Below are 20533 nucleotides of genomic sequence, written 5' to 3'. Positions count from 1 at the left end.
TTCTTATTCTTATTCTTATTCTTATTCTTTATTCTTATTCCTATTCCTATTCCTATTCCTATTCCTATTCCTATTCCTATTCCTATTCTTATTCTTATTCTTATTCTTATGTCTTTATTCTTACTCTGATTTTGTGCTCCTCAGAAACTGCAGGCTCTGAAGGTGGCACCTTGGGGTGCCCGACAGCAGCACCCGGTCGCAGCCACCCGGTGAACCCACCAGATGGGTGCAAATGTGGGGGAAAATGGGGGGCACTGATGGGGTGCTGCCACTAAAGAGGAGGGGAGACACGGTTGGGGTGCTGCCCCCGGGTCCCCGAGCACGTTCTGGCTGAACGGATCGCCTGCATTTGCAGCCAACAAAACCTTTCGGGGCTTTGTGGCGAGCTCGACAAAGAGTTTGGGTTGCAGGAAAGGAGAAACGGGTTTGGGGGAAAATTTGCATGAATTATTTTGGTATTTTCGGAGAGGATGTGCTCCAGTTTCTTTTTTGAAAGAATATCTTGGTGTTATTTTAGTTCAACTCTGAAAGAACCAGCCTGTGAACTGAAGGATATGCATACCAAGATGTTTGTTGCAGTGGGGGAAGGGACTCAGCAGGCAAACAAGCCTTTTCAGTTGAACTGTGGGGATTTTGGGGGGTTGGATTTTTAGGAAGTCACCAGACTCGGGGAGCAGCACTTGGTGAGCCCTGCTCCACCCAAACCCTTTGCCCGTGGCTCCCTGAGCACTCACGTGTTGTTCCAGGCTGTCACACACCTCCAGCCCCTCCACAAATACCCTCTGTCATTATTCAACCCCAAAACCTGAGTCCAAACCCTATCCCTGTCCCCGAGCCCCACTGTGCCTGCATTTTCCCCAACACTCCTTTATCCCCTCAGATCCAACCACTCCCCTTCCTTTGCAGCCTGTCCAGACAGGTTCAAAGGAAGATAAAAGCAAAACACCTTTTAACAGGAGTTTGCTTCAATCTCCACTTGCTTCCTTTACTGCGGATCCCTCCATTGCCAGCCCTGGTCCTCTGGGAATTTTGGCTGTGTGGGGATGGCACCGTGTTGGCATCCACGAAGTGCCAGGCTGTGGTGTGAACATGGGAGCAGCTCTGTGCCTGAGGCTGGCAGTGGTGTCACCTTGTCCCCCTGGGAGAGAGGACGGTGGATCTGGGACACCACAAAGGGATAGGGCCAGGCTGATTTCACGGAACTCTCCTTGCTGTTGTGGCAGGAAGGTTGGCTGGGCACGGATTGTCTCAGGGAAGGAAAGAACAGCAGGAAGGACAGGACAGACCATGACCACTTGGACACACAGGGATGAAATCAAGCTGAAAACCCAGCTGGAGCTAAAGCTGTGGAAGGATGGGCAGGAAGAGGGGGTCACACGTACCCCAGTAACAAAAGGCAGCTCAGAGAAATGGGGATGCATCATGGAGGGATTTGATGCCTTTTGCCTCTAGCACTAAAAGCTGCTCCCAGCCCTCAGGGGTACAGGATTTTTCTGGAAAACTCAGAGCCAGCAGAGCATAGGTTGAGTCTGGGGTCCTGCTCAGAGGTCCCCCAGCCTGGAGCTGTCCCCACCCTGTGAGTCAGGGTCTGCCTTGCTGGCTCTGACCCACTGGATGCCTCTCCCTGCGATCGGCACCGTGCCTCACATGCTCTTGACACTGGCCCTTCGTTAACCGCAGCTAATTATTACCAACTGCTGGAGAAAGTCACAAGGGACATAGCGAGGCTTGCCTCCAGATGGATGACCAATGGTCCGGGGGAAGTGACCTGGGGAAAGTCAGGAATTTGCCATTTGGAAGCATTTATGGCCCAATCATGCAAATACTGGTGGAATGGCAGCTTCAAGGGCTGGAGGAGCTCATTTCTTCACATCTCACTGTTTCCATGATATATGGTTTTCTACTGTTGGTTTTATTTTCAGCGGGGTGAAAATGAGATGCACAGTTCTTCATCTGCTCTACTTGTTTTGTGCTACAATGCATTTTGGACTATGCCCCAAAATTAAGTGGTGCTTAATTTAGAAGTTAAATAAGTGTGAAAAACCTTTTATGATGGTAGTTGCCAAATAAAGATTAGGAAAAGAACATAAAAGAAATTACAATGGGAACCAGCAAGTATCATTTTTAGCCTGGTCTTTTTATTCCAGTGATTACTTCTTGGAAACAGAACCCAATCCCTCCCCGTGGCTAGAGAACACAAGAGAAGAATAAACATATTTTGCACCAGCTGGCTGCCAGCCACAGGTTGGTGGAGGAAAATGTCGTGGTCTTTGCCATGATGAACTGTGCAGGTGGGAGAATGAGATCTCCAAAAATCTCCTGGAGGATTTACACATCCAAATTCATTCAGCACGGGTCAGAGGCGCATTTAAGATCTCCAAAAATCAAAAATCTCCTGGAGGATTTATACATCCAAATTCATTCAGCACGGGTCAGAGGCGCATTTAAGAAAGATCTCCAAAAATCAAAAATCTCCTGGAGGATTTATACATCCAAATTCATTCAACACGGGTCAGAGGCACATTTAAGAAAGTGCCAAAACCCTGAAACGTGGAGCCTGGCCGCCGGAGCGGGTGGCTGTGTCACCCCCTGAAAATTCAGGGCCATATGGCTGCCTGTGGAGGCACGGCCATGGCAGCATGAAAAATTCATCATCAGATGTGCCGGGGGGCTGCCACCCGGCCCCTGCCCGCTGGGGAGGGGAGGGCAGCGGGAGCAGCTCGGCCACAGCTCCCCTCGCCAAACGGGGTCAGGCACGGCGCCCGCTGGGGAGCTCCCTGACTCTCTCTGCTGGGCTTTGTGGTGGATTTGTAGGTGTTACTACAACCAAAGGCAGGAGAGGCGACCACACGGAGGATGCCTGGAGCAGAGTGACAGCAGGGTGACAGCAGGGTGACAGCAGGGTGACAGCAGGGTGACAGCAGGGTGCTGGCTGCGGGACCACAGAGGCTCAGGGCTGTGCTCTGCCCTTCTGCCCACACCCCCAGGGCTTCAGAGGGGGGAAAGGGGACTGGGGGTGCAGCAAAACCGCTCAGAGAAGGGCAATGAAGCTGGTGAAGGGTATGGAACACAAGTGAGGAGGGAGCTGGAGTTGTTTAGCCTGGAGAAGAAGAGGTTTTCTCACTCCTCTACAAGTCCCTGACAGGAGGGTGTGGCCAGCTGGGGATCGGTCTCTTCTCCCTGGCACACAGTGACAGGATGAGAGGGCATAATCCTGTGCCAGGGGAGGTCTGGGTTGGACATTAGGAGGAATTTCTTCTCAGAAAGGGCTGTCAGGCATTGGAATGGGCTGCCCAGGGAGGCAGTGGAGTCTCTGTCCCTGAAGGTGTTTAAGGAAAGGCTGGATGCCGTGGTCTGGTTGACAAGGGGGTGTTCAGTCAAAGGTTGGAATCAATGAGGTCAGAGGCCTTTTCCAACCAAAGGGATTCCGTGACTCCGTGATCTTTGTGCCAGAGTGGCAGGATGTGGCACCCTACAGTCCCCTCCTGCCCTTGCCCATAGCAGGGAGGTTCTGGGGTAAGCGCAGCCTGAGGTGGCAGGTCAGGACCTCACGAGCAGGACGTGGCTCAGGCTGGCTCATGCTGGCTCGCTCCCCCTGGCCCTGCTGGCCCAGCCTGGCTCTTATCTCAGGTGCCTGTGCCTGGCAGAGCCCTCGGTCAGCCCTGGACCGCTGAGCAGGGCCCAGATAAGCCAAACACACAGTTCAAAGGCCATCCCCTCTCCACTGGCATGAGGCAGCCTGGGAGGCTCTGAGCTATGCCTTGGAGGGGTGCAGAGTGGGAAACACCTCTGAGAAAGGAGGGTGATGGTGCAAACCACTGCCTTTCCCCTTCTTCCAAGGTATCTTGGACCGAGATGTCCTCTCTGGCAAAGCAGAGCAGATGTTGGCTGATCCTTCCCTGCTCTTAGCAGAGCAGCCAGTGCCTGGGGTCTGCTCAAAGACACGTCCCTGGGGCCAGGCCAGGCCAGGCCAGGCTCTGTCCCCAAAGCTGGGGAGAGGGGACACCATGTCTGAGAGTGGGTGGGTGACCCAGCCCCTTGTGCACCTGCCTGTGTGGTCCCATCTGACACTGCATGGCTGCCATGGGAGGGATGGAGGGAGCCTTGGGATGTCCCCAGAATTCAGAAAGTGTCTTTCCAGAATTTACCACGACAAGGGCTGGCCAGGCCAAGCTGGGAAAGCCCTGCAGCACCCAAGGTCCTGCTGCTCAGCCTGGCAGAGGAGCCCTGCTGCACCCCCTGGAGCTGTTTACCTGCAGGGCCCTGCTCCAGCACCTGGAGGTGAGGGCTTCTGGCAGGTCAGCCGTGCTTTTTGCACAACAAAACCATGGGCTGATCCTTTATCTTGTTCTCCCTCCCCTATTATCAATAGTTTTTCTGGTCCAACTGGATTTACCTGCTACCACATCCCCAAGAAAGGGAGAAGGTCCACACAGAGGAGAGAGGAGCGGAAACTTCCCACCCTCTGTCCCCAGGGCCTGCCCCAAACCTCTCAGCAACTGAGGAACATGAACAGCACCTGCTAAGTCCCCAGCACAGAGCTTTTTGTGCTGACCTCGAGCAGGCACACAGCTCTGCCACACTCCCGTAGCATCACATCAGCCACAGACACTGGAGACTAACACATCCAGAGGGAGCAACTCCATGCTGGGAAGCTGGGTGCTGTTGTGGCAAGCACATTTCTCTCCTTCTCAGGATTTTTCATAGAGGTGCACAGAGAGAAATGAAAGAGAAAACAATTTCTATTTCTGCTCCTTGTTTTTCCTATGTGGAATGTGTTTGGAGAATTGTTTACCTGGGGTGAGTGCTTGGTTGGATTCTGGTGAGGATTGTTTGAGCCTGGTGGCCAATCCAACCCACCTGGGGCTGGGCTCTCAGAGAGGGGCACGAGTTGTGTTAGAGTCAGAGAAAGTAGTATGTAGTTTTAGTATCCTCCTTTTATATAGTATATTAATGTATTTTAGCATAGTTATAATAAATAATTTAGCCTTCGGAATTGAGTCAGACATTGTCGTTTCTTCCCATTGGGTTCTCCTGCATTTACAATATGCTGTCACCCAGCTCTGGCTGCTCCGTGCCTCTGTTGCCTGCCTGAGAAGGAAAGAGGCAGCAGTGACAATGTGGATGTGCCACCACGGCACGAGGCTGCCCTGGAGCCGTGTGTGGCACACACAGGGGCTCCCTCCAGCACCTGGGTGGGTTTGGGGCTGGCTGCCACCTTTAGAAGGCACCTCAAACCCCAGGACATGGTGCAGAGCCCACCTTGTCCCTGCTCCTGGTAAGGCCAAACCCAGAGAAGATCCAGAGAGCAGGGCTGCACTGAGCAGGAGCAGGGATGAGATGGGCTCTGCACCACTCACTTGTCCCCAAAATGCATCCCTGGCCCCCAGCAAGTCCATGTCTGCTTCCTCCTGCTTCATCCACTCACGGAGCTGTGAACACACAGCAGGACAGGGTGGTCTCTGCTTCTGCTGTTCAGGTGAGCAGTCACACTGAAAGAGGGAAGAGGTGCAAATGAAGCAGCAAATTTGAAGCCCTGCCAGGAAGGTGACACCATGAGAACTTCTGGGTGACAAGTGGTTTTGGTTTCTACAATCTGGTGGAGAGCATTTAAAGGCTGTTAACTCTCTCGAGGAACCCCAGGAGGAGTCTGGCACAGCTGTAATTAACAGTTCATGGTAGCCATCAAGAGCTTTTGAAAAAAGCAGGCTGACAAAACAGCAACTTTTGGACATGCTGAGGCACATGGTTTATTTATCCCCCAAATTAAATATATTTTTTTAAACCCTGCAGCCCCCAGAGCTCCTGGCTGGCAGTGGGCAATCCACTGGTCACTGGGCATTGTGTCCGTGCAGGAGGAGGAGCTGCTGCAGCTGAGCATCCCTCAGGATGTCAGACCTGACCCCACCACCAGCCCCTCTGCTTGTGCTGCCTTCAGCTCCGTGCCATGCTGCAGGAGCAGAGGGCACACCTTGGCACACACCGTGTGACTGCAGGGCACCAAACCTCTGCCCCGTGTGTCCCCTCACACCCCAGCGAGCCCCGGGCTGCCAGTGGCAGGAGCTGTGCCCTGCAGGACACGGTGCCACACCTGGCACAAAGGCAGATCCCTGCACAGGAGCTGCCACCTGGTGGCACAGGGACAATCTTGATGGCGTGCCAACCACGGAGACCTGGATTTTGGGGTGGCACTGGCTCTGCCCAGCGGCACTGAGCAGGCTGGGGCTGCTACAGCACAGCCTGGCAGTGCTGCTTTCACTCACCCTGCTGGGAGCTTGCCCAGCCCTGAGTCTGGGCTCCTGCCAAGGCTGCTCCAGCTCTCCACAGACTTCGTTCCATTTGTTTGTGCCAGGCTGGGAAATGCCACCTCCAGCCCTGCTCAACTTCTTGTGGCTGCTCTGGACCCGATGCCACAAGATCAGGCGGCTCTGGCGAGGCAAGGCTGGATTTGTGCCCCAGGGGATGTGTCCCAGCCTGTGCCACACCTCAGCCAGCCCGCGGTGGCCTTGGTGCAGAGGGACAGGAGCAAAGGGAGGAGCTGAGGGGCACCATCAGGTCAGAGCTGCTTGCCTGGGATCAGGAAGGATGTGGCTTTGAGCTTGCTGGGAAACTTCAGGCCACAGCAAAGGCACTTCTGAAGCCAAAATTATCCCTGATAACATCAAAGTCAGCTGTGCTGAGATAAAAGCCTGGAGGGAATAGGCTCTGGGGAAAGCCTCCTGGGAATTTTCCTTCCCTTGCCTTTGGGAAGACTCCACTAGGGAAAAGCGTGGGCTGGGGGCTGCCAGCCCATCCCAAAGCCCCCTCACCCACTGGGGAATCCTTGACTCAGCCCCTTCCTGCTTCCCAAAGGACAGAGGAACAAAAGAGGAGGAGGGGGAAGGGAAAGGTCTAAGAGAAACTTCTTCCAACTTCTGGGGAAGAGAAAAGCTCTATTCAGGCAGGAAGAATGCCCGGTGGAGCTGGTCACTAAGCAACCCACAGCAATGTGGTATGGCCTGAGGGACAGGCAAGGAACAAAAGTGCCTCATTGCCCACCCACAGCCCCTCAGAGAGAGCCTGCAGGGCCTGGGGACAGGGGACACCACCAGGGCCACCGGGGGACAGAGTGCACAGCCACCACTGTGGCACCCAGCAGGTCCAGAGCTCCTGCGTGCAGGAGTTTCTCCTCAGGCAGCTCTGGATGGTGACCAGCCTCACCCAGCAGCTTTGCTGCTCAGGAAGGATTTCTGGTCTGCTCCGTAGCCCGTGGCTCCCTCTGGGCATGGCATTCCCACAGGGCTGCATCATTCCAATGATGCACTGTGCATTTCGGACACCTCCCTGCTCCCCCAGGCACCGTGGGCTCCTGTGGGCAGAGCAGCCAGGCACAGGCTACACCCTCTCAGAGAAGCTGAATTCTGCATTTAGATTCTCCATGTGGGCGGGTGTCCTTCACAAACAAGCTCAGTGAGACATGAGAAACTGCCTGGTCTCTCTGCAGCACAAAGGAAAAAGGGAGAAAGGAAATCAAGCCTGACAAACATCGCTGACAATCCCAGCTGAAATGCCTTCCTTGGAGCCCAGAGAGACCCTGGAGACACTGCTGCCCTCGACAAAAATGCTGCAGAAATGGAAAACACTCACAACCAAAGCAGGTCCAGTGAGTGTGCAGCTGGTTAACCCCAGGGACATGTTCTGGACCTGCTGGGACACTGGAGGTGGCTTTTTGCCTGCACAGTGTCACAGGGGAAACATCCAGCCCTTCATGCATTTTTCTTGACCATCTGATACACTTGGAGAGAAGTTGCTGGGACAAGGGCAAACTTGCCAGGTGCTCACCCATTTCCTCAGGGAGGTGTTTGGCTGGTGCTGATCCCTGTCCTGCAGGGTGAACAGGTGGGGGATGCTCAGGGACGTCCACACAAGCTGCAGAGCTTCTCCAGGTGGAGGTAATCTCATTATCCCTCCATCCTGTACTTCCCTGGCTTTGCCATCTGCTGTATCTCAGCCTTTAAAGCATCAATTTTGGGTGCACTAAATAACCACAAGCCACAGGGCTACACAAGAGATCAGCTTGGCCGAAGTAGTGCCATTTATTTTGCTTACAAAACCCCTTCCAGGAGGCCAACACACTCCAGGTTTGCTGGCTGCACCAGGGGGGACAGGCACTTCAGCCAGCAGCAAGGACACATGGCATCTGTCTTAGTTTGAAAAGACAGGAGTCTGTGAAGGAAGGCAAGAGCCTCCTGTGAAATGGAAAAGGTAACCCCCTTTCCTCCAAATTACCACCATTTTAAAATGGAAAGGCTCTCAGGCAAAGATATGGGAATGGGAATAACAGTTCTTTACTAGAAAAAAAAAACCTAGAGAAAAATAAAGAAAAAAAATGTCATTTTTTTAATGATAGAGTCAGAAACCTTACACCCTGAGGAGTCAGAGTGTTGGTAATAGTCCAGTTAAATGGTGGCTGTTCTTCCTGCAGTGGCAGATGAAATGCTGCTGGAGCGGGGATCTGGAGAAGGGTGGAGTTTTCTCTGAAGGTCTGGGGATGGAGTAGATGGGCCTGGTCTTCCTCTGGGGACCCAGCAGAGAAGAAGCTGCTCCTCTGGGAATCCAGTGAAGGGCTGCCCTGGTGTCCCAAAAAATGCTGATTTTATGCAGGTAGAGCTGCTTGGCTCCTCCCTCTGGGTGGACCATCTCACCATGGGCTGATGGAACTTTCCCAGCCATGCAGTGAGTCATTAATGGCCATTAACAGAAGATCTCTCCCCAGAGGGAGACATTGTTCTTGGGAGAGATAAGAAACCTGCCCCACCTCCAACAGATGGCAAATAGAATCCATGCTGATCTTACAAGCCAGGACAGCATCCATCCCTGGACTTGGAGAGCTTCCACCTTTCCTCTCAGGAGGACAAACACCCTGGGCACAGCTGTGAGCCAGGCATGATGAAGTCCAGCTATGCAAGGACTTGGCACATCAGGTCCATGCCACAAAATTTCACATCTTGTCAGGCAGGGAAGCCCTGGGGCAAGAGGCACCAGGTACAGAAGGTCTGCCCCACCATGGAGAGCAGCTGCCTGCCCTTGAGCTGATGGCAGTGCTCCTCTGGAAGTGTCATAGCAAGGCCATTCTAGGTAGCAGAAGTGAAACTCATTCTCTCTCAAATTAGTCACTGGATGTGTCCAGTCCATCCCAGTGCAGCACGTTCCCCCCTCCCCCAACAAGAAACTAAGTCAACCTGAACCAGAATCTGCGTTTCCACCTCCATCCATTCCAGCTCCTCGGGGAGTTTGTTTAGACAATACCCAAATCCAAAATGGGCATTGCTAATGGAGAGGATCCATCCAGAAGAGAAGTGGCCCCAGCCTGAGGAGCATCTCCTTGCAAAGAGAGGAATTACACAAAGGACCACATCCATCCTGAATTCTGCTCTCTTAATACCCATGCCTACAACAAGCAAGAGTCCTGCAGCACAGCCAGACTTTTTTGGCAGGCTGCATTTTCTTGTTGGTCTTTGGGTCTGCAGCACTCACGCATCTGTTGGAGTGCTGTGAAATAACAGAGGTGCTGAAGGAGGGAAATGTCTTTGTGGGGATGAACTGTGCCTGGCAGTGCAGAGCTAACCTTGGCTCTGGTGGTCCTCTTCAGTTCCCAGGGAGGTGTTGTTGAGATTTCCCAGGCAATGGCCCTTGCTGCAGTCAGGTTCTCACGTAAAGTTTCATTATATTCTCATCATGAAGCCTTTTCCACACCTGCTTCTCCAGGTTGAAGTCATGGTTAATGTAGAAAATCAGCTTTTTCCAGTCCTTGTCATAGTAGTGATCCGAGTACTTCTCGTGCCCCTCGGTGATGTAGCCATAGGCACTGACCTGGGAAAGATGCAGGGCTCACTGGGCAGGGCTACCAGGGGTGGAGGGAGCAGGTGAAACACAGGACAGAGATGCCAGCTGGGGCTTCTCTGGTGACCCTGTCTGGGGGTCCAGAAGGACCAGACTGTGAGCACTGCCCCCAGAGATCTGCTGTCCCTCACTGCCTCCCGGGAGATCTCTAGGTCACAGCAGGCTTCACCAGCTCTGTGGGAGCTATTTTGGGGCTGTTTCTCATCTTCAGTCTGCCCCTCCTCAGCTGACATGATCCCATATGCTCTCGAGGCTGAGAGCAGCCCCCCCTGCTCTCCTCTGTCTCCTGCTCCCACTTCCAGACAGTTCTGGGTGCAAGAATCACCATACCCTTACCTGGTCACAGAGATGGAGGGCAGTCAGGAGCATGAAGGCCCCCGTTGTGGGTCTGTACAGCCTCCAGTAGTGCTTTTGTAAATTTTTAGACTTTAAAAACCTGTAGCAGGAGAGAGGAAAGCACTGAGGAATTGCTGGCCGTGGTGTTTCAAGCAAGGCATGCCTTGTCCCCCTGTGGCTCATGTGGCATCTTCCCTCCTTGCAGCAGCTTGAGGACATATGAGGCATTTCAGAAAAGCCCAGAACTTTCCACCACCTGCACTGCAACCTAAGCCCAGCTCTGCCCCAGCTTTGTGCAAGTGGAATGTCTTGAGGCAGTGGGGGTAACGAGGGGATGGATTAAAGGATCTCATAGGTTAAAGCCCACCACTCTTAAATCTGCCCTTTGCTCTGCAGTGCTGAGGTGGCTTTGAGGCTCCCTGGTATGTCCTGCTCCCCTATCCACACCTAGGAGTGGAATGAGACATAAGAAAGGTGCAGAGGAGTCACAAAACCTGCCAGGAGCTGCACTGTGTTATGCCAGGAGTTGTTAGGAAAGTAGGAGTAAACACTCGGGAAAAAATAGCATGGAATCCTCCTGGTGTTGGAAAGGCCCCAGGTCAGGGGGGATGGCAGAGCAGGCAGTGCTGGCCATCTGGCTCCAGGGAAGGCAGCAGCTCTCAGGGAGACTGAAGGGGAAAGGCAGCCAAAAAGGGCACTACAGGAGCTCCTGCTCCTCCAGCTCTCAGTCACGTGTGGCCCATGATGGGCAGATCTCATGGTGACCACGGCGGGTGGAAAGGCTTGGAGAGGCACAGAAGAGCAGCAGCCAGGCAAAGGGGATGCTGAGGAAGAGCCTGTTGTGCTTGAGGGCACAGCCAACCTCCTGAGTCTAGCAGGAATCCCTGGAGAGAAGGTCTGTTACACAGCCTTCCCCCAAGGTGCCAAGCAATGGGGAGCATGAAAGGCTGGTGCTGAGCTAGAGATCAGCTATTCTGGCACTTCAGCAAAATTCTTCCTACACCTAAAGTTCAATTGGCCCTGGGCCTCTTTGGGATGCAGAAAACCAAACTGGCTGATGGCTGGTGCTTCTCCAGCTCACGGGTTTTGGATGTTTACCCACCACTGCAACACCAGAGAGTTTCAGCTGAGCTCACGCTGCTGACGCTGATCCCCAGGCTGCTGGTGTGGCTGAGCTGTGGTTACAGGGGAGGGAGCTGGGAGGAGAGGCCAGAGACAGAGATGGTGCTGGCCAGGAAAAACAAGCCTGTTAGAGCACACAACCTGCAGCTCACCTGTTTTTCATGTATCTGAGGAAATCGGGGTGAACCACCAGGTATTTGTCCATTGTGAAATCTTTATCGAATTTCTGCCGGGGCTTCTCCCTAAGGACAGGAATGGGGAGACTCAAGACAAGATCCTACTCTTCATCACAGCTGGAAAGGATCAGCCCTGATGCACTTGGTGGTAAGAGAAGAACCACAAACACTGTGAAGATAATTCTGTAACGTTTCCCACAACAACAAATCCTCCATAGCCCGTGTGCATTGCAGAGGAAGAGATCAGGGAGGAGAGGCAACAAAAGGAGACAGGAATATCAAAAGCATGTGTTTGTATAGGCAAAAAATTAGTGAAACCAGGCCTTCATCCATGAGCAGGCCACACCAGACCAGCCAGCAGCACGTGTTCATCCCCAAAAGCCACAAAGCTTTTTCTGAGCTCTGGCCACGCATCATTGCATTCAGCTGCCTCTGTGAAGGAGGTGTATGGACTACAGCAGTGCTCAGAGCTGTGGGGAAATGAGAGATTTCTGCCAGCAAGTCTGCCAGGGGAGGGAGTTTTTACCCTGGCCTGGTCCTCCATAGGGCTGAGCAGGGGAGAGGAGAGGAGCACAGCAGAGAGCTCGCCATGGAGGGGTAGAGGGGGCTATGGTTTGCTTTACCCGCCAAGGTTCAAGAATCCTTTCCTGATGTCCTTGTTGAACAGAAGAGCCTTCAGCCACTCATAGTCCCTTGCTCCCTCCAGGAAGTGAATGTATCTGACATGCTAAGAAAACAAGTGGGCATTAATGAACAGCACTTTAAACAAAATGCAAGCAGGCATCTTGGCTCACTGAGTGTCTTGGACACATATCTGCAGCTCTCAGCCAGCCCGCAGCAGCAGCAGAATGGAGATAACACCTGATGTGCAGCTCCTTCTACCTGACACAAGGCTGTGGGTGTGACAGCCTCGTCAGAGAGAGAGGAAGCCAAATAAACTTTCCCAGGAATTGTTCTGGGGAGTTTTGAGAAGGCTGAGAGAATGAATTAAAACAATCTTGCAGCTGGTGTTTTGAACAGTTGTTGTCTCCTAAGATGTTTACCAAAGGGTGTCTTCTCGATTAGCCAGTGGTGTGAAGGGGTGCTAATTAAGTGACCAATCAAGTCCACCTGTATCAGAATGGTGTATAAAAATGGATGGGTTTCTAATAAACCTGAATTAGCCTGCTGAAGAGGATTAATGTGCTGCCTTCCCTGCCATCCCTGACTCAGCGGTGGCACAAGCTGGGGTGGCACTGACACAGCTTGTCACAGCAAACACTCACAGTGAGCCAGGGCAGTGCAGGTCCCCTCGCTGAGGGTGATGCTAAAGCCTCAGCCCCTTTGCTCCTCGTGGCAGAGCAGAACTGAAGCACGCAGACAAACAGCATCCTCTTAAAGCTGTGCATGCACACAGCAGGGACCTCACTCACTTTGTCCCGTGGGATGTTGCTGAACCCTCTGTGTCCCAAGATCTGAAGAGAGGAAGCCAGGGAGAAGGCCGTGAATCCATAAAAGGAAGTTTTAGTTCCCACATCTTTTTCATAACCCTTGATTACAGCCCCGCTCACCCTGGCCAAGGAAATAAAACAGAGGAGCAGAGTTAGGTGACCACTGAAACCTCTCCCATGCACATTCCTAATAGGAAAGGACAGTGTTATCCCAGAGGAAGGGTAGACTAGGCCCATTCTGACTGGGACCCTGATCTGCAGGAGAACCCCTGCTGTGGAGATGGCTCTTCATGGCTCATTTGTGACCACAGGCTTTGGATTTTTAGTAACTTTCCAATCATTTTTGGACGTTTTTTTTCCTGCCATCCATCATTTTGGCACTTGGGAATGAGTGGAATACTAGAAGAGATGAAGTGATCCAGCCACAGTAAGCTAGCTGTGCATCTTCGGAGAACCAAGGCAGCCTTACCTGAAGACATAGTCATGGGAGTCAATCTCCTGGCCCATCCCAGAGTTATTCAGTATTCCTCCATTCCCCACAACAGCACAGCTGATGCACGTGGGCACGCTGCTGTCATGGTTGGCCAGGAGCAGCTGCTGGTGGGGCTTTGGGGGCAGCAGGGATATGACCTCCTTTACCACTGTGAAGCAAACACAGTGGTGTTATCAAGAGCCTTTGGGATGGACACAGTGAAACCACCAGAGTTTCCACATGAGATCCTCCTAGACTGATGCCTTTGATGGGGAGATGCTGCAAATCTCAGCATAATGTTCCTGTTAGGAGGCTGAAAGTCCCATCCTGACAAGCCCTGAGGGACTCACGTGAATAATTCAGGTCCATGAAGCCATAGGGGGGTATAAAATGCTCCAGGCGGTTCCATTCACTGTCATTGAAGTATCTCTTGTCGATGAAGAGTGTGATGTTGGGCAGGAAAAGATCCCGCAGCCAGTCAGACTTGGCAGCCCTGGCCTTCACTGATTCAGAGCAGGTCTTGGAAAACAAAAAGGAAACAGCAATGACTGATGAGCAGGGCTGATAGACCTGAGTGCCAGTGCTGGTGTGCCTGTCTGTGGCAGGACCGAAGGGAAACACAGAACTTCCAGTGGTACCATTTCCCTCACGATCCCCATCACTGGGAACATGAAGCACAATTTTATCATTACATCCACAACCAGCTGGTGAAATGTCACCCACAAGGGAGCCAGGATGACTCCAAGTCTCTGAGACTTTCCTCTTCAGAACAACAGGCCTGTCATGCTTAAATGTTTCACTGGCTTTGGGCCTCATTATCTGATGCAAATTAACATTTGTAATAGGTCTAACCTAAATGCATCAAATAAGGCTGTAAGCACTAGGAATATGCTGCAATAATATATCCATGCTATAGTGAGCAGTCCCTGCTGGCAACACAGCTCACAAGGTCCTCAGAGTCCACCCAAGGAAACACTGATGAACAAATGAAATCAGATCAGCATTGCCACTCCCTTTAAGGGTAAGAAAAAATGTGCAACAGCTTGTTCAATGTCATAAATAAATCAGTGAAATGTGCAGCTGAGAAGGGGATCCAAGCCAGCTTATCCTACAAGGGAGGTCTCACTGCAGCTGGCAAGAGTGAGGCTGTGTGTGCAGATGGAAAACAAACAGCTCCACTGCACTGAAATTTCTGCTGAGTCAATTTGGGCTAGACTTTCTTAGACACCTTCCCCAAACACCTACTGAAAGACAAAATAGAGATCAAATGGACCCTCGTGCCCAGCTCAAATCCCCTGCATTGCCAAAGCCTTGCTGAGTGCTCTGTGGCTGATCTGGGGTCTCTGCAGTGGATGAGGATGACAGCCCTGTCACAGCCTGAGGAGATATCCCTCATTCTGCCTGCCACCACAGGAGCACACTGAGGACAACACTGCCAAGGGTTTCATGGTGGCATCATTTCACTCACACCATATTTCACGTCCATAAACATGGGACATTCCTGTCCTGCTCATGCAGGTGCTGCCCAAGGCTTGGTACTTCTTGTGCCTCAGAGCTGGACTGGATCAGTACCAGAGGAACAAGGGAAAACTCTGATCATGTAGGAAATTAAGGAAGGGAGAGTGTTCCTAATGACTCCCTCTCTCTGCAGAATTACAGATCAGGTTTGGGAGTGAGACACAACATGTTAGAAGGTGACCCACCTGTTCCAAGCCTTCCAGAAACAGGGGTGCCAGGGAAAACTGCTCTGGGTAAGCTTTACAAAGACTTACCAGCATGGGATGGGGGACAGAGACAGTATGAGACACCACAACCTGTCCCTGCTGCTTGCTGAGAACTTTGCTGGAGTTTACTACTTTCTTAAAGGCCCCGTTCCTGGACATTAGTAATAAAGATATGCTCAAATTTAATTAACCTGAGTCTTCATGTGAATGCAGATGTCGTATATAGAGGTCTTCCTGTCTGGGTCCCACCAGCATCTGCATACAACACTGAGTGACCTACCAGCTCTGAAATCATCCCCAGCTGCAAAGGGCACCCATGCCCAGGGGCCAGCAGACAAGGAGGTCAGTGGGAAGGCACCATTCTTGGTGACCACCTGCACCATCCCACCTACCGAGGGTGGGGATGAGCTATCCAGCAGGTACTCGTCCTCGAAATCCCACTGTGGCTCAGATGTGAAGTTAGCAGAGCTCAGTTTCCTCTTCTGTGTCACAGCAGCAGCCTGAGGGGCAGGTCTTGCAGTTTTCATTGATGCAGGAGGCGCTTTGGGTTTTGCTTGGTCTTCAGATGTGTTGCTCTCAAGTGCTCCCTTCACCACTTTGGGTTTTGTTTGGTTGGATGTGTTGTTCTCTTGTGCTCCCTTCACCACTGAGGGTGGTTTCACTGTTGCCTTCTCCTTGCCTCCCTTCTCCCTGGGAAGTGGTTTTACTGTTGTCTTTTCCTTGGCTTCTTCCACCCATGGAGCTGGCCTCACTGTTGTTTCCCCCTTGTTTTCCTGCACCATAGGAGTTGTTTTCACTGTTGTCTTCTTGATTCCCTCCAACTGGGGTGGTGGTTTCACAGCCGTATTCTCCTTGGCTTCCTTAACAATCGTAACTGGTTTCATAGTTTCCTTCTGCTCCTCCTTTCCTTTCCATCTTGGTGTCTTCTCCAGCACATCATCGAGTCTTGTCATGTGTCCTCCTAAAGTCACCTTTGAAATGCTCCTGGAGTTCCCATTATCAGAATAGTTTAAACCCTGTTGCTCTTGGGGGTCCACTTGTTGTGTCTCTGGGGCATGTTGGAAAACGTTCCATTTCCTGAATGCAATCAAAGGAAAAGCAGATTCATCACACACACTTAACACTGAACACCCTTCAGCTCATTTCTAGTGCTCTTGACTCTGAGCATCCCTCCGTGCTTTAGAGCAATTTCATTTTAAACTTTGCCAAAATGTTATTCAACTTCCTACACCATTCTAGCCCGAATGCTGCTGATCTCCCCACTAGGCAAATCCCAGAGGCACACCTCTCCTCAGCACTTGGCACATGGAATATTCACACTGGCAGGAACTGCCAGGCAGTACAGCCCAGCTCTGCCACGCACTGGGCAGGTCCCCTGGCAACGTCCCCGGAGCACGGCGGGGTTGGTTTGGAGATCCTGGGCTCAGGACACGGCTCCCACCATGGAGGCAGCCATCTGCCTCTCTCCTCTGCCAGCACAGCCCTGTGCTGCAGCAACAGAGCAGGAAGAGCTTCCAGAATTCAGGAAGGGAAGTCTAAGAAGAAGTGAAACTCACTTCTTTACCCTACATCACCTCTTGAGCTTTTGGGGTGACATGGCACTTTTTTCTCTCCTTCTCCACCTTGATCAGGTAGTGCAAGGGCATCACACAGCACTCACCAGGCACATGTGTCTGAAGGCAGGCACTGTGAAGCTATTAAAATGCAAAATCTCTACATTTTTAGCACTTGCCTCTCATACTGCAGCTGCCCTGTTGCCTGATTCAGAGGCACAGGCAGGTACAAGGTTATCACAGGACACATCTGCTGACAGCAGAAGAGCCACCTGCAACAGGACTGTGCTGAAACCCAGGAAAAACAAATCAAGGCAGAAGTGGTGGAGTTTTGTCCTAAACATTTCCTCTCCTCTGTGCATGGCTGGAGGGTAGAACAGGAAAAAGGAAGGTGAAAAATACCCGCAGCTGAGCTTTTATGTACAGCAAGGCTTTTCAGGATAAACCCTGGCTGTGGCACGCTGGTCCCACACTCATGCTTGCCCGTGCATGACACATTTATTTCGGAATGCTGTGGTTGCTTTCGAAGTGAAAAATGGGACAAAAAGCACTTCTTCAGATAACAGGCTGCAGATAGCAGCTCCATTGCTGCTGAAATTCAATGGATATCATATCACTCTGAAAGTGTTCAGGAAATGATCAGCTAAGGAGGCTTTTAAAAATCGTTTCATATCAGATAAATACATGAACCTTTGCAAGGCTAAAAAAGAGAGCTTGTAGCAAATGGCCTATCAGCTCTGCCTCTCTCGTAATCATTAGCCAGTTTCAACCAAGTGTGCAGCATGTGCTTTCTATCATAGTGTTTCATGTATAAACTTACTGTCATTGTTTATTGCCCAATAGGAGGAAATATTTTTATGGACACTTTAAATAAAGAAAAATTTGGTAAGGTAGCTCAGGCAGATTTTAAATCCCTCAGTGAATTTTTGTTGTATTTTTAAGATGATGTTTGAAACTTTGAAATAAAGTGCAGAGAACAAACGAAATGGGAATTTCAATATGAGAAACCATCCCCCACTCCAGGCTTTCCCTGTGTGCTGTCTTGCAGGGCAGATTCCACCTCAGTCTGTTACACTTCAAATGCTGTGCCAGAGACCAAAAATGTAAAACCAAGGACTCTTCACATCCCAAACCTTGCTCCCTGCAGCCAGGCCCACATGGCCAGGCACTCGTGCTTACACAGGACCCTGCTCTCCTGACCAGCATTTTAAATCCAGACAAATTGTCATAGCAGCTCGGTGAATCTCAGGCTCTAGAGTCCAGCTGGCAAACAACTGCAAAAGCTCAATGACATTTCCTGTCATTTTCCTCCCCTTTCACAAAGCCCAAGGACAAATAGAGGATAAAGCCATGAAAATGCTGCTCTGTGTATTTTACCTGACATACAAGGTGCAGAAATAGAACTGCCACTCAGACAACCACACAGAGCTCATACCTTGTAGTGTTTTACTTAAATTATATAAATACAGGCATTTCCATTCTCTGAAACTACAACAGAAGGAAATTGCTTCAAGCAGCTAAATATGAAGAGCCACTTTTTCTTCCAGCTCTGCCATTGATGGGCTCTGGGATCAAGGAGAACTCCACCTCTCCACACCTCCTCCTTCTCTCCTTTCTCTCCCACCTCCTTTGTGCAGGTTCCAAGCTCTCCAAATTGACAGCTGTCCTCAAAGCATGGTCTCAAGTTGCTAGAGCTGAGCTGAACTCAAGTCACGTCCAGAAGAGCTGCAGATGTTCCCAGCCTCACTTCTCCTGCCTGTCCCCACAGCATCAGCCCAGACATTCAGCTGAGAACCAACCCAACCCAGCCAAGCTGTATGAGCTTACTGGGAGAGCTGGGACCAGGCGAGGGTGGTGGGGAGGCTGGGGAGTGGTGCTTCCTCTACACAGCACCAACACATCCACCAGTCATACCTGAACTGGGAAAGGCTCAGGTGTCTGCAAGGGCTCATGCCACGTCTCCTGCCAGTGATGCTGGGAACATTTCACTGCAATTCCCTCCACACCCATTCCTGTAGGATTTACTTGGCCATTTATATAAAATAGATACCAAGGTATCATATCTACATGACATTGCAGTATGCAGTGTATTTTGTGTTAAGAATCAGCTGCTAAACCTGCTATAAATTCAAAGCCATCCCACCAAATTCACTGTCCACCAATACAATCTGTATTAGGGCTGAATAAGGTCCTTCTGGGAGCCAACAGGAAAAGCAAATACTGTGTAGTGACAAAGCATAAAAATGTAAGATTAGTGAACCAAAAGCTGCTTTAGACAGCTACAAAAGGAAGCCCTGGAAAATAGTGAGCTAAGAGAAACAGGTTTTTGACTGTGGATCTTCCAACACCATGCTCTGCTAAAGTGGTCACCTAACTCAGATCAGAAGTGCAAATTTCAGGGTAAAAAAAGACAGAGCGACAGAGAGAGAAAGCGAGCACAAGCCCTCACAAAGGACAGTGCATGCCACGAAGGAACAGGTCCCTTACCTGAAAATCTTTGTCTTGGCCAAGTCAAACAAGGAGCTGGGATTGCCAATGAAGAGGTAGAACTGTGCTACAACAAGGAGGCAGATCAGGGCTTTGGCAATTTTCGGGAGCCTTACCCTGGAGCAGCGCATGGCGAGGCGGCAGAGGCGCTCGCCAGGCGCTGCCTCACCAAGGTGTGGGCTGGTCTTCCCTCTGGGTTTCCCTACAACAATGTGCACACCCTGTCTCCCAGCATTCCCAGACACTGCTCACAGATTGAATTTCTCAGGAAAGGCATCACTTTTGTACTGTTCCCGTTCATCACCAGATAGCCTGTTTAACAAAGAGCAGGGAAAGAAAAGCTTTTTACTGCAAACAATGGAAGTTTCCTGTGTTTTTCTTAATTGGTCTGCCCTAAAATGGAAACTCTTTATCTCTAACCTGGGAATGAATGTGAACTTTGGAAGTCACCATAGTTACAATCCAGGAAACTTTCAGAACACCACCTGCCCAAGATTTTAGACATAACCATAAACATATTCTTCATGCAGTAATTGCCTGCAGCTCCGATCCAGAAGCAATCCCTGTCCCCTAAATGCTAATGGCTGGATACACACCCATTTTACTTTGTGGCTGGGAGGCAACCCAACAAATCAAAGTAAGACTTGGTTCAAATCCACCACAGAAAAGGAGTTTGTGTTATGAAAATCCCCAGTCAGTGTGAAATCAATCTTTGGCAGTTGAGAGTGTATCACCCCACCAGCAGAGGGAAAGATTTGCAAAGATAGACACCACAGTCAGAGAAATGTTCACTTCCATCACGGATGTAGTTTTACAGCAAAGAGCTATTTTAACTTTCTAAATTGTTAAACATTAACCATGAAAGTTCAAGGGGAGATGGCCATACTTCTTCTTAGCATAGGCTGCTTTCACACAGCTCTCATAAAAAATGAAGCACAGATAAAAAAAGCTTTTGCTGACAGTATCTCAAATCTCAAAAGCACTCACACTGTTACTGAATACCCAGAGAACTGAAGGTGCCTGTTTTATGTCACAGCAAAGCCAGTCAACAGGTTTCACAACTACAAGACTTTTTTTGTTAATAGGGGTCCCAAAGGGAAATTCTGGAGGCAGGAAACATTTTCCTTCTCCATGTAACATTACTGCAAAACCAAGAGCCACAAGGGATAGAAAAATTCCTACAAGCAGAAAAATATGGATTTCTTTGCTTTTCAGGATCTGCGCTGGTGATTGTGGAGAATTGTCTGTAGCACTCTTTGTTCAGGAGGGATTGTGCTTGGGGGAATATCCAAATCTCTGGCACGCACATTAGCCAAAAGCAAGCTTGGTATATGCAAAACAGGGCTTTTCA

General features: G+C 50.8%; 1 protein-coding gene across 1 annotated transcript; it reads right to left on the bottom strand.

Annotated features, from left to right (window-relative positions):
* Nucleotides 1-9069: 9069 nt before the first annotated feature.
* On the bottom strand, nucleotides 9070-19411 carry ST6GALNAC1 (ST6 N-acetylgalactosaminide alpha-2,6-sialyltransferase 1). The gene is made up of 9 exons (XM_021547000.3): nucleotides 19183-19411; nucleotides 15535-16219; nucleotides 13769-13937; nucleotides 13416-13587; nucleotides 12929-13067; nucleotides 12140-12243; nucleotides 11493-11582; nucleotides 10219-10318; nucleotides 9070-9852 (listed from the first exon to the last, which is right to left on the bottom strand). Exons 1-9 carry the CDS (start codon nucleotides 19311-19313, stop codon nucleotides 9682-9684), a joined length of 1761 nt encoding a protein of 586 aa, XP_021402675.2. The 5' UTR covers nucleotides 19314-19411; the 3' UTR covers nucleotides 9070-9681.
* Nucleotides 19412-20533: the final 1122 nt, after the last annotated feature.

This window comes from Lonchura striata, chromosome 19 (assembly GCF_046129695.1).
Source record: "Lonchura striata isolate bLonStr1 chromosome 19, bLonStr1.mat, whole genome shotgun sequence".
NCBI classification, from domain to species: domain Eukaryota; kingdom Metazoa; phylum Chordata; class Aves; order Passeriformes; family Estrildidae; genus Lonchura; species Lonchura striata.
The sequence above is the reverse complement of the archived record's forward strand: the minus strand, read 5'-3'. Positions and strand labels throughout refer to the sequence as shown.

Bases quoted from the DNA above. Each gene is read 5' to 3' on its own strand.
- ST6GALNAC1 (XM_021547000.3), bottom strand. From the start codon at position 19,313: ATGCGCTGCTCCAGGGTAAGGCTCCCGAAAATTGCCAAAGCCCTGATC. The intron at 13,068-13,415 runs GTAAGGCTGCCT...TTCCTTGGCCAG, and splicing joins TCCCATGACTATGTCTTCAG to GGTGAGCGGGGCTGTAATCA. The intron at 12,244-12,928 runs GTGAGTGAGGTC...TTGTTTTCTTAG, and splicing joins GCAACATCCCACGGGACAAA to CATGTCAGATACATTCACTT.